The sequence below is a fragment of the Carassius auratus genome, chromosome 27 (genome assembly GCF_003368295.1).
Source record: "Carassius auratus strain Wakin chromosome 27, ASM336829v1, whole genome shotgun sequence".
Taxonomy (NCBI): Eukaryota; Metazoa; Chordata; class Actinopteri; order Cypriniformes; family Cyprinidae; genus Carassius; species Carassius auratus.
This window is the reverse complement of record NC_039269.1, coordinates 9,017,288-9,034,824: the sequence shown is the minus strand read 5'-3', so window position 1 is coordinate 9,034,824 and position 17,537 is coordinate 9,017,288. Positions and strand designations below refer to the sequence as shown.

Here is a 17,537-nt window from a genome sequence, read left to right as displayed (position 1 = left end):
TCTTGTGTGTTTTTGTGTCAGTAACTATTGTCCTCTTCTGTTTTTCTCTAGGTAGGAGTGACATAATTCTTCTCTATAAAGCATCAGTAATTGATAAACGTAAGTTTGTGACCGAGTGTAATCTTCAAACTGATGAATGTGTGGAGCTGGCTGCCCGTTACACTGAACCAGTGATCATTCAGAAGAGCAAAGAGCAGAATGAGAAATACTATCGTGAGCATGTGAGGTCTGCACATGCTTCTGGACTGAATACATCTACTCATCTGTTATCAAATGATAAGAATCACAGCATCAGAATAGACCAGCTGTTCAGTCCTGACAGTGATGGAAACACACAGAAAACTGTGATTCTCAGTGGAGATTCTGGAAGAGGGAAATCCTTCACGTTACAGAAGATCATGTTGGACTGGGCTTCTGGAGAACTTAACTCTAAAAGCTTTGATGTAGTTTTTTTGTTTAAGTGTGAAGAGCTGAAGTGTATTTTTGAGGAGATGAGCTTGTTTGAGCTTTTGAGCTGGAGTTGCAGTTTAACATTAGATCAGATCTCACAGATACTGGAGTTAACAACACCAGAGAAAGTCCTCTTCCTCATTGATGGAATTGATGAATATATTTCTCATCCACCCAGTCATTCGATGTTAGTACTCACTAATCCATCTCATAGAGCCCGACCCATGGACATTCTTAGGAGCGTGTTAAAGGGAATCTTGTTGCCTGAGTCATTCATTCTTGTCACCACAAGATCTCGAGCTGCTGATGCAGTGATGAACCTCCTCAAGGGTCCTCAGCGTTTCACTGAGATTATGGGCTTCTCTGAGAGAGGGGTGCAGGAGTACTTCCAGAAGTTCTTTCAGGATGAACAGCTCTTCAGGAAAATGTATGAGAGAGTGAAGATAAATGAAAACCTCCTGACTGCCTGCTCTGTGCCTTTGCTGTGTTGGATGGTCTGTTTTTGTCTGAAGAAACACTTAACAGATGATGATCGTGTGATGAGAGAACTAAAGACAAGCACCTCCATATATGTGCACTTTGTGTCCACTCTACTGGAGCATCATGACCAGAGTCAGTCTGTCCTCACCATGCTGAGGAGTCTGGGTCATCGGGCAGAGGAAGGGGTGAAGAAGCGAGAAGGTCTTTTTGTAGAGAAGAGTGTGACTGCGACTGGCTTAGATCCTGCTACTAATGTGTTCTTGTATAAAGATAGTTTGAAAAGAAATAACAGACAGGTGTCAGTGTTCAAGTTCATGCATCTCAGCTTCCAGGAGTTTTTCACTGCTCTTTATTATGTTTTACTGGATAAAAAAGAGTCCTGGGAGAAAGTCACAGATCTGTTGAACTCCCTGAAAATGAAGGGTATAATCAATAGGCCTTCTCCAGAAAGAAGATCAAATCCCATCCCTTCAGTCATGATGTTTCTCTGTGGTCTCTTAAATGAGAAGACGAGCAGCTCACTCTTTGTAATGATCAAGTGGACTGTTCCTCAAATCATAAAACTAAAGACAAACCTGCAGGAAAGTCTTCTTACAGTGAGGAGACAGCATGGATGTGAACTGTTTGCTCTGCGCTGTCTGTATGAGCTCCAGGATGAGAAAGCTGTGAGGAGAGCTTTAGGAGACTGGGTATCCATCAATCTGTATAGCGTTCCCCTGAGGAGCACAGATTGCTGGGTGCTGCTGTACTGTCTTCAGTGCTGTCCAAACATCAGATACCTGAACCTCATGTACTGTGATTTAACAGCTGAGAAACTCAAGATTCTTCAGCCAGCGCTCTGTATGTGTGAGAATCTGAGGTCAGTGTGTTCGCATGGAGAAACTTAAAATTCAAACTTCAAACTTAATTCTGTATTGAAACTTGTTTTAAAATACATTTACAATTTTTTAAATAAATACATGTAAACTATTTAATTTCTAAATTAATTTATTGTGTTTGACTCAAGGTTGTCAGTAAAGCACCTGTCAGAATTTGGAGATTTGATCCAGGTTCTTGGTAAATCTAAGTTCCTGAAAAAAATGAGGTAATTTGGCAAACATTCTGCATCTGATAAATAATAAATTCTATTACAACTAATAAATTATTGTATTTCATGGAAAAGGATTAGGGCCAAGCAACAATAATAATAATAAAAAAAACATCCTGATATTAAAGTCATTAAAATATGATCTTAAACTTAAAATGTTCAGATTAAACTTATTACATTTAGAGAATTAAGTTGTTATTTTTCAAAATAAAACTCATTAAATCTCGAGAGAAAAAAGTTTAGTTAAAATGTTGTTAATAAACTCATTAAATTACACAAAAATTTTGTTAAATATCGAGAAAATAAACCTTGTTAAATTTAGAATAAAATATAAATAAATGTTAGAATAAAGAATACAAATAAAATGTTGAGAATACATTTAGAAATGATAATTTAATGTATTAATGAGAAAAAAAAGTTTTGAGAAAAAACATTTTGAGAAATAAATCTGGAATAAACACACTCATGTCATTCATTTAATCTCAACATTTTATTTAAAAAATGTTCTTGAAATTAAACTAATTTAATCTTGTATTATAATGACTTTAATCTCGAGATGGTTTTATTTTTTTAATATTGCTTGGCCCTATTCCTCTGTATTGTATTTAAATTATTTGATGATACCTTTTTTTGTTCCTGATAGGATTCAGGAAAGTGAGAACAGTGCTGAGAATCCCAGATGGTCACTTGAGCTGTCAGTGACTCGTGGAGATGTTCTGTAAGAAAATATAACACATAATTTGTAATCGCTTATCAAAAGAACACTGCAGCTATAGTGAGTGTACAGTGCTGTTATCAAATGTTTCTCTGAGTTTCTGTCTGTTTCAGGTTGTCTTTGAGCTCCTCAGAAAAGAATCTATCGTTTCCAGGAGTCTTAAACTTCACACTTACATGTCCACAATCAGAGTTATCCAGCACTGACTGGACACTCTTCTTACAGAGACTCAGCAAGACAGAAAAAGTAGCAGAAGAGTAAGAAAAATACTCATTTTGCCATTGCTCTATTTATCTCATCAAGTAGCTTAACTGTTATCCATACATGTAACAATCTTTTAAATCTTTTGCAGTTCTTCAGCTCTTGATGAGCATGTCAGTTTGTTGCTGTCTTCATTTCACTCTGTGGGTTTGAAGACGTTGAATCTGAAGCTGGTCAGTCTGAATGAGAGCTGGGCTTCTGGGATTATTTTCCTTTCCCAGACCTGCACCAGTCTACAGGAACTCAGGTAAGATCATTTGCTTTTATTAAAAAAAACTGATTTCTGTCATGTCCCCTGATACCATATACAATGGCTCCATAAAGTTACTGGATGCTTAGGTCACACTTTAGTGCCATAAACTTTCATGATAAAGATCTTTATGTTAGGGTATAGTTTTGATTGGTTCTTCACACAAAGATATTGTATGGCTTCAGATGAGACGCAATATAGGGGCTAATTAATGTAATAGATTTTTGATGATTTTATGGTAGTTTTAATAATATTTCAGAAGCTCAAGATCCCATCTATTGTTATATAACCAATGGCTATTTTATTTAGAACATGCCCTTTTATTGAATGTCCTTTCGAGAACACATCTAAAACCACAACATTGAGTAAATAATGACAAAATTCTCATAAAGTGGACATGTACTTGGGTGATCTCTGAAAATCAATATGTTGCAAGTAAAAATAATTTTTATATTACAAAAAATCCCACATTATATAAGGTGCCTTTACTATGTGTACTTGAATAGCCAAGTAAATTACACTTTCAAGGTCCAGAAACTATCAAATAACTCACTTAAATGTTAAGAAATGTATTACAAAGTGGGTACAAATATAATTTGTTATAAAATTATGTTATTATTAAAGTTATTATCATGATTCTTTGCTTATTGATGTTTGTGTAACATCAATATTTCAGAGTCAGTGTCACTGGATTGCTTTTGGAGGACGAGCTCACGTTACTGAAGAAATCACTGACAGAGCCACACTGCACTGTGATCATCGAAGGGTTTGTGTGCTCAGTGTGCTTTTTAATGCACAGTTTAAATGCAACTAGATTAAAACAAAACACATGACAAATTAGTTTAATTATTACAGAAACTAAAAATCTACAAAACACCCATTGCTGAATTTTTTTGAAATACTGTACAGTTATTATAGTGGTATCGATGTATCAAAAACATGGTTTCTTGTTTCCTACAAAAGATTGAAAAGCATAGTGGTGGTATATTTTGAATCGTTTTTAAAAAATCCTGGTTTCCTCCATGTTTATCAAGGAGAAAATGCAGTAAACTCACTGATCAGTGCAAAGAACAGGACTGGAGTCACAGCTGTAATGAGAAAGTAGAGATTCACTTCAAACCAAAGGTTTTGAAAAACCTTAAAGAGTGAGCTCATCTTATATTTTTTATAATCTGTTTCTCTTTCACCCATTTATCATTTCATTTATCATTGTAATTCCTGTTCTCTAGGCCGACCATCTCTTACTCAGAACTGTCTGGACTGAATCTTCAGCCGCTCCCAGTGTGTCAGTCTTGTGTTCACATTGTTGACTCTGATCAGTGGGTTCAGGTGGAGCCGTCAGTCTGTACAGATGAAGGAGGGTCAGAGTTCAGGATCAGCACTCCGGCGGGTCGATTCGAGTGCAGCAGGACCAGAATGCGATGGATCTGTGCTGGTGACATCACTCTCCAGTATCGTGCAGTGGATGGAGGTTTCCTCAGTGAAGAGCTGGAGAGGCTTCAGTGTGAGAGAATTGGTCCTGTGATTGATGTAACAGTGATCTCAGGGAAACTGGAGGAGGCCCATCTACCTCATTATGCCTGTTTGGCAGAGTCAGACCCCTCTCTCACACAAAGTGTAAAGGTCCTCAGTGTTGAAGATGAGGGAATATCCTTGGAATCAGTGGAGTTGACTCGTTTTCATGCCAAAATACTTAAACCATCTTTTTCTCCTAAAACGATGCTTATGAAACTAGGGATATCAGTAAAAGTGCACTGTGATCTACTGATCTTCATGACACAAAAGAACCCCATTATTCTCCATGTGTATTTTTTCCCATCAGATTCACTTTTTAAAGAAAAAATTAAATCAGAGGAAAAACTGAGTCATCCAATCAAGTGTTCAAGACCTGAAACTCCACTGCGTATGATGAAACAACACAGTCTTGATGTTCATGGTGCATCTGTCCAACCTGAAGCAATCAAATTAAGAGGAGACATCGAGCCAAACTTCTTTCAGGTCAAACATCCTGTGGACAATGACATCAAAATGTCACTCAGCCAAGTTGATGATCAGAAATCAGTTTGGACTGCAACAGTTTGGAAAGAATTAATCAACATGCATCCAAACAGGGCTGAGAATTTGTTTCAAACAGGACAAAACCAAAATACACCACGATTGGCTGTCAACTTTGATAAAGTTCAGTTTTTTGATAGAAATTGGTGTGCTCTTATTAGAAGTGTTGAGAATGTAAATAACATTGCAGACAATCTGCTGCAAAAGCAAATCATTCATGAAGAATTATATTCTGAAATCACACATCCAACTTCAACCAGTGAAGCCAGCATGAGGAAGATCTGCAGCATAGTGCGTAAAGGTAGTGACACTGTGAAAGAAATGTTCATCTGCATTCTTCTGGAAGAAGATCCCAATCTTTTAAATCATCTGCCTTTACCCGACTTTTAAAACTTTTTTTGCTTGATGATTCTACATTGTATTTTACATGATTTGGGAAATGATGTTAACTACAAGTGATCAATGCACTGGAGAGCTCACCCTACTGTACTTTTGAAGAACAGTATTTAAGTTACTGCTGGAATTAAAGAGCATTCACATGCTCTGCTTGCCTGTTAAAATTAGATTTAAACAGACTGTTGCAAAACATTTTTTTGTCTTATAAAGACACTGAACAAGGTTAAGTTTTTCTGTACAGGTTTTATTTCTACACAGCTGTGTTGTAAATGTTACTGTATCAACCACTTTGACATAGTTTAACTAATTTTTTATCATCTAAATATGACATTACAAAAAAAGAAATTCAGAGATATTTTTGTCACAACTACATATACTAACTAGAAGGTAACTAGTAGTGTAAGTAACAATGTTATTTAAATAAATACAAATTAACTGAGTCACTGACTTGGTCATAATCAAAACAATGCATCCTAAACTAAAACAACCTTTGACATCCTTACAAATGCAAATGTACAAGAGCATAAATCCAGTAAAAAATTTAAATGTGTTATTTACAAAGACATTTTCCCCCGAGTCGGTAAGAACAGCTGTACACAAAAAGCCATTCATAATCATGTAGTAGACAGGACACCGTTCATACTGTGTTACTTGATCATTATTGTGTCGATCATGTGTGTATTGCCAGCGTTAAATTTGTAAAACTCGTGTGCATAAAAATTTGCTCAATTCTGATTATGGAGTTCAGAAGACTTATGGTTTGTTCAGCGGCAGGAGGGTAGTGTGACTCTCTGCTCGTCCATCCTCTTGGCCTGTGAGCGCATGATGAGGCTGAAGAAGTCTTCATCCGGGACGGTGGGGCCACGGGAGGAGGGTGGAGGGGGGGCGCACCTCTGATCATCCAGACGGGACCCCTGAGAGAGACAGTAAAATGAAATTAATGACTTTAAATGAATGCAATTCCTTTCCTATAGCTGCTATTTTGCACTCGTTTTCCACTCCGGTTATTTCAAGCATGTTCTCACCTGACACTTGACGAGCATGTCGAAGAACTGATCATCAGGTTCAGTGGCATCTGTGCTGGCCATGACCTGGCTGAGGATCATCTGTCTGCTGCTAGTGCTGCTGTGTTCAGACAGCGTGCGCAGGCCGGGTAGACTGTTCCCTGTTCCTGCCCTCTGCTCGTCCAGCCTCCTGCCCTGAGCGCTGGCCAGCAGTCTGAGGAACGGCTCCTGACCTGGAGATGCAGCCGACTCGGAGAAAGCTGGATATACAGCAACGTGTTCAGCTACATTTATGATATTCACGTAATTTTAATGCTATTTGTTTGAACATTCAAAGACAAATTCAATAACATGAAGGAAGACTAACATTTCCTGATGGTTCTGGGCGGGGTGGTGGGTGGGGAGGCGGAGCTAGAATTGACAGACAGGTGGCTCCTCCCATCCTGTATGGCACAACGCTGGTCATCCATCCTGTTGCTCTGGAAACGACTCAGCAAGTCAAAGAAGCCCTCGTCTCCTAACACATCAGTACTCCCATGCTGGAAGCAAAGAGGTCAAAGGTTAAAACAAATTCCCTCTGAAGAACTGAGAACATACACAATTTTGCAACCAGTATTTTCAATTTATGAACTGTTCAGACATTTCAGATGTGAAGCAAGTTTTGATGACAATGTTACAAAAACTTTTTCTTTAGAATAATATGGACTCATGAATCTTTCTCAGATCAGAAATCTCAACTAATAAATATAGTCTTTTTTTACTTGGATTTCTATAGGATTTAATAAGTATTAGGGATGCATGGTATTGGATTTTTGCCGATATGCCGATAACTTTCAACTCATTTGGCCGATAGCCGGTGCCAATATATAATTATTTTTAATATATATATATATATATATATATATATATATATATATATATATATATATATATATATTAAAAAATAATAATAATAATAATAAAGTACTTTTATAATGACAGGACACTGTAGATTTGAAAATAATTTTTCATATCGGCTCGATATTTACATTTCAAGCCATTATCGGCTGATTCTGATATTGGTCCGATAAAATCGTGCATCCCTAATAAACGTGTTTGTATGTTGTCTTAGTACTTTGTTCTGAGGAGCTTCCCGTGTGTTGCTGGTATCCTGCAGGATTTTACTGGAGCTGCTCTGCAGTTTATGCTTCTTTCCTCGGAAACGATTGACAAAGGATAGCTTTGAGGATGACTTGGCCAGTGAGGATCTGGACTGCTTGAAGAGGATATCACTGGTCCACTTCTGACCCTGCAGGACAGATATTAAATTGCTGTATGAATCCCTGATGCTGAGATTTAAAAACATAAATTTCTGCTTCATTGTCTTATGAACTGATGACTATCAGTTAAATACATTTACATTCGCGTTGATCTTGTCTGGTGTGAGTTTCATCAGCTCTAGGTTCTCCATACTGTGCCGTCGGCTCATCCTAGGTCTGGCTCCTGGAAAAACAACAAGCCAAGTCAATCGGTTTAAAACCTTAAATGCAGTGGTCCCTTACTTTATTCCAGTGATTAATCATACAGAGGAATTTGGGATACTATGGCTGAAGGGAGACCTAGTGCTGTTTTTGTGTACCATGCAGGTTGTAGTCGATCTCTTTGTTCTCAGAAAGTACTGAATTGTCTGTGCTGTAACTGAGGCCGAGGACCATCTGGAGATCTGAGACATTCATGCGAGCAGTCAGTTCCCCGCTACGATCACCAGTCTGTAAACAAGACAATTCGGCCATTTATTTCAAATACATCCTAACCAATAATTATTTATTTATTCTATATGAATATAACCCTCCTGCAGTTTAGAGCAAGACATCAATCAGAACAAACATCAATGGTACTTCCAGATATGCACCTACTGATGGGTCTATAACTGCACGCACCTCTTTTGCAATTTCTAAGTGCTTTTCTGCAAAGTGCATGGCCTGGTCATGATTCCCTAGTGCTGTATGTGCGTTTCCCAAACTCCAGCAGGCCCTGCCCTCACCGATCCTGCAGAAAACATACCTTCCATAATGAGTAAGTAAATTATTACTATGCTTTATAATTGTTTTTGTTTTATCAGGGAACACGGGGGGTATTTATATATATGCATTTATTTGACCGTTTGCCACCCTGTTCTTTAGATATCAGTTGGCCACAACCAAAACATGATTCCTAGTGTGTGAGATCACCTGTCATTGAGGTCCTGAGCGATTATGAGATGTTTGAGATGGTAGTCGATAGCTCTCTCATAGTCCTGCAGCAGTGTGTACGTGTTGCCCAGACTGTAGCAGGCCTGAGCCTCCACTGCCAGATCCTTTAGCTGCCGCGCCAACTGTAGAGCTTTCCTGCAATCAGAACACAATCACTGTCAAAGCTCAAATAGAACCACAACAGAGTTTTTTTTTTTTTTTGTTGGTTATTAGGTCATTTACTCAACTTTATGGAAACACACCTAATTCAGTTCACATTTAGATGAAATCCAGCTATTGACTTAAATGTCAGATAATAATATATAGAGAGTATAATAATATTTTATATTATATATTATATTTATATTATAATTTTATGCATAATCTGGGACTTTTAATAAAAAATAAGACCAAAACGCAAAGGGAATCTTTTTTGGAAATCTGTGTGCTTTATTACTTACAGCTGGCGATTCAAAAAGATGGGGGAGATAAAATACGCACATTTACAACAATCTACTAAATATTACAAAATAAAAACTAGTGGTCGACCGATGAATCGACATGTCTGATATATCGGCCGATATTTGGCATTTTTTCAAATATCGGCATCAGCTGATAAGTTTTCTGCTTGGCCGATGAGTTTGAGGCGGGACTTTTGTTTTGATGGCGTGCCAAACTCCCTCTTGTTTACTGTCGTCTTTAACAGTTCTGTCTAATATGGATAGAAGTCTGTCTAATAATCGGAAAGAACGGTTAAACAAAGGAATCAATGTATACAAAAAAGTATCATTACTTTTATATTATTAGTAATAGGAAGGGAAACATTATAATACTTTCTCGTTTGACATCAGAATTAAGCAAATATGGATTTAAATCATTTACACAAATCTTTGAATGGCTAATGAACATTTAATTTCACAAACGTTGCAAACTTAGTCGAATCCAACTGTGAGATCCTGTGAAGTGTGCATTTATATCCAGCATGATCGGGTGTTCTCTGTGTAACTGTCGGTCTGTGTGAATTGAATGCTGTAAATTTTAAACTCGTGATTTCAAATTTTGCTGTGCTTTAAGCATTTGCCCATTGTCATATTCATGCAATTTTCATTGTGTGCTGTATGTTAAATGAGTGTTACCTTGGCTTTATTTGAAAAATATGATTCCCAATGCACACAAACTTACCAGAATACTGAGTGCCCTGTTTTTTGGTTACAGTGTTTACTTCCTTTTTAAATATATTTTTATTAAATATTTATTTGTGTCATGTATGTTTATTTTACAAAAAATCTTTATCCATTGTTAAATTATTACAATTTTGTAAATATTAATAAAAAAAAACAATAATATATATATATATATATAATATATATATATATATATAAAAGCTTTCTTTATATCACCTATCGGCCCCTTTGCTTTCCAAGATATCGGCAGTCAAAAAAATAAATAAATAAATTTCCAATATCGGTTGACCACTGATAAAAACCATAAAGTAGTCATTCACCAATAGTAGATCATAAGCAATTAACTGTCATAAAAGTGTAATATACACCTATTGCTTGAGACTGTGGAATGTGTAACACACACCATTTTTGTCTTTGAACTTGGCATCATGCACTAATTTACTAATTATAATAATTATATTATTTACTTTTTAAGTTTAATTATCTCGTTAGCATGTACCACAATTCCCTTTTCCACCCTCAAAAAAAAAAAAAACTATAACAGAAATGTTTTCCATTCTCAAAGACCTAATAAAATGATAATTATGACTTCAAATGACCTTTAATTTAATCAACTGAAAAAGAAGACTTAAAGACCCCTGGTAACCCTGGAACAATATTTATATCAAACCCCACCTTAACAGGGCTGTAATGTGTAATGCTCTCTCTCTCGCTCAGAAAATAAGTAAATGAATAATTTAAGAAAAAAAAAAAGATTTAAATATTACACTCACCTGTAATGTTCTGCAGCCCTCTCAAACTCCCCAAGGAATATACAAGCATTTCCCAGGTTGCAGTAGGCTCTCCTTTCGGCAGAGCGGTCACCAAACTCTTTAGCTATAAGCAAACGCTGGAAGACAAATAGTTCACGTACAGTGCAGTGAGTGCTTTTGCACAGCCTTACAGTTATTAGAATTTTCATAACCAAATGATGAAACCAAACACTCACCTGTTCATGAGAGGCCACTGCATCCCTGAAGTTTCCTAGCAGGTAGTATGTGTTTCCCAGGTTTCCATACGTTCTGCCCTGTGCTGCTCTGTCTCCGAGCTCATTCACCATACACAGGTTCGCCCTAAGCAACCGGAGAAAAGGAGGAGGATGTACAAAAACTGTAACATACACACAAAAATGTTCAATCACGTGGGTGTTGGTGGTACTCACTCGTAGTACTCGGCGGCTTTTCTAAGTGCTGTAATGACCTCCTCAGGAAAGTCTCCAGGTTCTGCTCCGCTCCAGCAGATGCTCTTCCCTTTGGCATGGTACACATTTCCAAAATTATAAAGTGCTCTGGCCTGCCCCACCTTTAGGTAAAAAGCAAATTAAATAAATTGAAAGAAAAAAACCTCAGACGCTAATTATATACCCGGGTGCATCTTATGGAAGCTTCCAGCATAAAATAAAAAACAAAGATGGAAATTGCATTTGTTTTTATCTTAGTTTCGCTGACTTTTGTGTGTGTGTGTGTGTGTGTGTGTATCTGTGTTTTTTAAAACAAGCTCTCAAAATCTATATTACTTTGACAATTCACAACTTTGATTTTTGGGTAGATAAAGACCTGTTGATTTATTCATCAGATTCACAAAAATGTATGATTGAAATAGTCAGCAATGATGAAATCACATTTACAAAAAGTTTTATACAATTAGAGCATTAATTTATAATCTATTAATTTGATTTGTTTGTCAGTTTGCAAGCTCATTTTTCTAGTCAATGCCATTGCCAGAGCTTTCTAATGCAGTATTATTATAATTACCTCATCAGAATGAATCGCTAAATAGGGCTGAGTATCGATTCAGATGTCTCGATTCGATTCAAATTTGATTCACAAGCTCTCAATTAGATTCTCGATTTTTTCATAGAATTTTATTATTAAACAAAACAGCATTGCACCATCTTCCGTTCATTCATTGTGGAAATTATGGCGCCTTTACGCATGTCACACAGATATCCACAGATTTGTAGTATTACTATAGAAATACCTGAGCATTGCAAATCACACTTTGTTCTCGTCAACAGTATATCCGCCATGATAAGCACTGAATGAGTGACAGGCTTTCTGTTGTGACATTGCACGAGGTAAATAAGAGGGTGACATCTAGTGAAGAAGACTAAAGTTTCACATTAATCAAATCTTCTTTTAAATGTTTGCTGAAATAAAAATAGGAGAAGATCGATTCACGCCTTTTGAGAATCGATATCGAAATGAAGTGATTTAAAGAAAGGACTAATCGAAAAATCTATTTTTTTGCTAAGCCCTAATCGCAAATGCTACAGAATTTTCATTTGTAAGTGGCTCTGAATAAAAGTGTCAATTAATAATAATAATAAAATAAATTTAAACATAATATGTTGCACTATTTATTCATTCATTTTAACACCATGCCAGCATCAATGCTATTTTTATGGTGATCTCAGAATAAATTACACAAGGTATACAATTAACAAAAAGACATAAAAGACGTTTCAAATCTATACTTGAAAAAAATTATAAAATACATTCAGGTAATATATTTTTAAATAAATCAGTAAAAAAAAAAAAAAGAATAAAACCTGTTCACATTAAAAATAATACAATCTAATAAAATATGCTTCACTGTCATTTTCATGGGGCAAATAATGTAAGGTAATGGTTCTTCACCTTTTAATAAATATCCACGTGTATGTCTTGTATGAAATATTTTCCATTATGGTAATGTCTATTGTGTACTTTAAACAAATCCCTCACCTTGTCGCCCTGTTCCCTGGCAATATCTAAATGTCTCTGGCAGCAGACCACCGCTTCATCAAAGCGTCCCAAAACCTTTAATGTGTTCCCCAGGTTACTGCTGGCTTTGGCTTGACCGAGCCGATCCCCAGTGGTCCTGAGAGAACAAATCAGTGCTTTCATTAACATTAAATACAAATATTATACAATCCTAAAGAAAATTAATTATAGGTAATACAACTGAAACACTGAGAATTTGCACAACATTACACATTTTTGTTGTTGTTGCTTTCTTATGCTCACCCAAGGCTGCATATTTATGATAACAAAATAGAGTAAAAACATTGAGAAACATTACTTTCAGTATTTTCTATGGTAATTTTCTATTATTATATTACAGTATTTTCTACGGTAATATATTTATAAATGTTTTTTTATTCTTGGATTTATTAAACCCAGGATTATTTGATGACAGCATTTATTGAAACCTTACTAGGCCCTAACTGTTGAGCAGTTGGGGAAGCTACATGATCTGTAAAGGTGTGTAAGTATACCTAGTTAGTGTAAGATCATGGTGGTGGAACTCCAGAGCTTTGCTGTAGTCATGCAAATGGAAGTATGCATTGCCCAACTGACTGTAGACGGCACTCAGGACCTGGAGGTCTTCCGTGCCAACCTGTATGGCGGTCTCGAAGAAAGAAACACCGGCGCTGTAATCCCCCACCTTACAGAGACGCTCCCCCTCCAGAGCCAGGTCCAAACAGGATGCCTCCATCCTGCAGGGAGCAGCAAAAATATTTTATGAATGGTTGAGCGGTTATCTCTCTGTAGTAACATTAGTAGAAATAAATTGAGAAGGCAGCATGTCTTCATTACAAAAATATACAAGGATCTAACTTAAACACTGGGAAAATTATATGAGAATAAGGTGCTGCCATAACAGACCACAGATTTGTTTGTGTAGGGAAAGTTAAAAAAGTGGCAGTTTGACTTTTGAAACTAAAAAAAAAAAAATTGGTTACAAGTCCTAATTTTGGGGGGCATGTAGGGCATAATTTCTATACAAAGAATACACAATATCAGGGAAATAATTATATATATTTTTCATAATTTATTGTATGTTAGGGTATATACATTAGCTGTGTGAATTTTCATCACATTAGTAGATGAATACTGCCCAATGTAAAGCCCTTAAAACTCCTTTCAAATTAATTAAACAATGGGAAATGGACCCAACACAAAAATTAATTACCAATCAATCTGACACTGCATAATATGTGGCAAATCAATCAGGCCTTGCAAATATTTTTTTACTAGTTTTCCATAATAAATGAACCCCTTAACATAAAAACCAGTCCGTCAGAGTTGTAGAGGCCCTACCTGGTGCCTTCACGCCTCACACAATCAAAGAAAGCTGGACATGTAAAAGGCATCTAAAAGGCTTTGTTGGCTCCTTAAAAAGTCCTCCGACAGGGCTGTAATCTCTAAAACCAGCCGTCCCAAACGCTCATACATCACGATGAGGCTGCCAATCAACCCAATTCTCCACCAGGAATTACACCACTACAAACTCAAATGATTTTTAAAAGAATATTCTAAACAGCAGTTGTCTATCATACAATGTCACATCGGACGTCTTTGAGGGCAGAGGTTGAAAATGGCTTAGGCAAAAACTGTCATGGTCAGCACATGAACAGCTAATCTGATTGTGTTTCTGCTTTCCACTGCCGTGTGTGATTAGTGCGCACACAGAGAGGGACACTACAGAGATTAGAAACTCATTTCCTCATACAACTGATTAACAGACAACACAATTCAGAGAGCTTTCATCTCGAATTTAAAAAATGGAATCGATTTGATTTAAAGAAACTCAAAAACAGTGATAGTAATTTGTTTCTCATGACAAACTGGTCTTGGGAAATTAATGCAAATTAGTCTGGTTATGGTTATCTTAAAAATCTACTTTGTACATTCAACAGTACAGCAATGCACTAACAACAACAAGGTCATGGGTTCCCAAGCAAATCAAGTAATGATAAAATTGATAACCTGAATCCTGAATATAAGTTGATACAAGCATCGGCCAAATGCATAAATGTAAATATTACTAAATATGCATGGCTAACAATGCATACAACAATGCTAACATCAACTGACTAAAAGATTAAAACTAACCCAACTCATGGACTGCAGAACATAATATGGGCAATCGTCATAAATGATTCACAGTGATATTTAATATTGATTAAACTGGGGCACACCTGCTCTTTCTCTCCCTCCCGCACACACACACACACACTAAAGCTCTACAATAATACTGCCTTAGAAAATGTTTTTGCAAACTTTCCCACATAATTTTTTTTAAGACATAAAGGGAGATGCATAAGATGACAAGCAATTATAAATTATTTATTGAATTATTGAAAAGTTTTGATTATAAGCCTACTTGTATCCTTAAAATAAATTGTAGGTACTAGATCAAGAGACAAATTACACATTTATGGTACAATCTATGATAACATGGCATGTGAACAAAATTTTAGTTCTTTGAATTGAATTCCTTTATGAATGAGTAAACACTGGACTAGCTCTACATATCTTAAAGGATACATTACAACTGAAAAGAAAACGTAATTCAAGTGTTGCATGCTTACCTGTAATGGACAACGGTCCGGTTCTCATTCTGCATGCTAACCACTGCACTGCTCGCAGCCACTGAAGAGCATTATGAAGTACTGATCCGAGTCAAGTCCAGAAAGTAATCCAACAGGGAAGACTAATGAACTGAATCCCAGAAAAAAAGTATGAATAAATTGTAAACTCTTCCAAAGTCACTCTGATATTTAGCAGTGGTGGAGTCCAGTGCACTACAGATGAGCGTATCCAGACTAATATTCACCGCATGGGTCTGGGAAGTGAGTGTTTGTGTGTGTGTTTTGTACAGGATGCTCTCTTCCGGAGCTCTCTGTGAAAAGAACAAAAGATGCCAAGAGTGAAGCCTCATTCTGTGCGTATGCCATGGCAACACCCACTAAGCGGTGGACACATGGAGTGGAGGCAGATATTAAGAGTGTGTGTGTGTGTGTGTGTGTTTCAGCTTTGTGTATTTGAAAGCGAAATCAAGGGACCCAACAACAAGAGAGAAAGCAAGAGCGACTGGCCCATGAACCCAGTTCATTATCTGCCATGCAAGCAGGCCAGTACCAAATCATAAAAGAAAACGCATTCAGGTTTGCGGCAAGAGAAGAGTTTTGTTCATCCTTCTCTTACAAAGCCCCACAGATGTAAAAAGAATCACAGCAGGAAAAAGAGGAGACTATTTTCAACTCTTATGGTAACTGTCGGTCACTTTTTAAACATATTACACCTCTGTGACATTTGGAAAGCTGATTTGTCATTACCAAACTAATCCAGAAATAAGATAATCAGCTTGAGGAATAGGGTTGGGCCTATAGACAATGCCATCGTCCATCGCCGATGACTTACATTGTTAAGCTGACATCGTGATTCCACTAAACTACAGTTCTTGTATATTTCCTTCCTCATTAAAAGACATTAAACACACAGTCCATATTTTTTTCTTGACACCAAAAAGTGAACCACACTCACTCTCAACCAAGAGTGGAGATACACTGCCTGCTAAAACATGTAATAACATTAATGCCAAAGACCTTCAAATTCATTGTACTTTTATTCTTCATTCCAAAGAACAAAGAGAACTTCAAAACACAGAGTCAGTTACAAAACTGGTTTGTGTGTCTAATTCTAACAGAAAAACAACAATGTGGTTCTCGGAGTACCTCAGAGGCAGGTTAGCTTGACAAGATGAGACATGAAGAGAGCCTAGCAAGAAGAAAAGCTGTTACTGAGGTGCTGTCAAATTTAAGTCCCCTTTTACACCCTTTTGCATGCACACACCCACACACACACTGTGTGTGTGTGTGTAGCTACTAATAAACATGTGCCAAAATCACTTTTCCAGTATATTGTGCCAGGAGGATAGCTATGTTAGTCAGATAGCATAGTGAATAAGAATATTGTCTGAATAAAGCAAAAAATAAATAAAAACTGTCCTTTATGCCAATGTAAAACCTATAATTCTGGAAAAGCAACAGCAAAAACACACCAATGTCATCACAGTGTCAGTACTTATTTATAAAGCTGTATACAGACTCACCCATGTCCCACTCCCAAAGCAAACAGTTAAAGAAAGACCAGGATGAAGCCAGAAAAAATATTTATACAATCTATATTGAAGGTGAAAAAACGCGGACCTTAAATATGCGTAACACTGCCTTCTTTTAACGTAATCATTATATTGACCCCGCAGCTTAAACTTTGGCTTTTAAATTGACGTTTTTGTGTGTGTTAGCGCAAGCAGCTGTCTCAACAGCCGTTACGGGCCAAACTTCAGTCATACTCACTCAACTCCTCCAGTTCGCCACCGATCCTTCTCTCGGTTCAGTCTCTTACAAGAGAAACGACAACAAAAATCAATTAAACCCAATCATATTTTAACAAAAAAAGAATTCAAATAGTTTCCTTTAATTAATTATCTTGGTCCCAGCGAAGGGGTGTAGAGACAAAACTACACAAACACGGACGGAAGGGGCGTGCTCGTGACTCCGCTGGCCAATCAGAGCATAGTATTCAAAAATAACTCCACCCCCTATGAATCACCAATGAAATTTGAATGTTTTA

The 17,537-nt window shown here is 36.8% G+C and overlaps 2 protein-coding genes across 7 annotated transcripts in view; one reads left to right on the top strand and one right to left on the bottom strand.

The window, feature by feature from the left end:
• Window positions 1-6,061, top strand: part of LOC113045372 (uncharacterized) — a 30,121-nt gene extending 24,060 nt beyond the window's left edge. The window contains exons 14-21 of the mRNA XM_026205722.1: window positions 52-1,789; window positions 1,937-2,014; window positions 2,661-2,735; window positions 2,846-2,989; window positions 3,085-3,240; window positions 3,920-4,009; window positions 4,278-4,388; window positions 4,473-6,061. Coding sequence (XP_026061507.1) covers window positions 52-1,789; window positions 1,937-2,014; window positions 2,661-2,735; window positions 2,846-2,989; window positions 3,085-3,240; window positions 3,920-4,009; window positions 4,278-4,388; window positions 4,473-5,688 — 3,608 coding nt within the window. The 3' untranslated portion in view covers window positions 5,689-6,061. The remainder of the gene's footprint in view (window positions 1-51; window positions 1,790-1,936; window positions 2,015-2,660; window positions 2,736-2,845; window positions 2,990-3,084; window positions 3,241-3,919; window positions 4,010-4,277; window positions 4,389-4,472) is intronic.
• On the bottom strand, window positions 5,922-17,450 carry gpsm2 (G protein signaling modulator 2). Of its 6 annotated transcripts, none has more exons than XM_026205753.1 (15): window positions 17,261-17,450; window positions 15,491-15,801; window positions 13,391-13,612; window positions 12,858-12,993; window positions 11,294-11,433; window positions 11,081-11,204; window positions 10,866-10,981; window positions 8,909-9,064; window positions 8,618-8,726; window positions 8,317-8,446; window positions 8,092-8,180; window positions 7,813-7,986; window positions 7,066-7,237; window positions 6,720-6,958; window positions 5,922-6,608 (listed from the first exon to the last, which is right to left on the bottom strand). In XM_026205753.1, exons 2-15 carry the CDS (start codon window positions 15,523-15,525, stop codon window positions 6,459-6,461), a joined length of 1,992 nt encoding a protein of 663 aa, XP_026061538.1. In that variant the 5' UTR covers window positions 15,526-15,801; window positions 17,261-17,450; the 3' UTR covers window positions 5,922-6,458. The 6 variants fall into 6 exon arrangements, with proteins under 6 accessions (XP_026061538.1, XP_026061539.1, XP_026061540.1 ...); XM_026205754.1 differs by having other exon boundaries at window positions 15,491-15,620; XM_026205755.1 differs by lacking the exon at window positions 15,491-15,801.
• Between the last annotated feature and the right edge of the window lie 87 nt (window positions 17,451-17,537).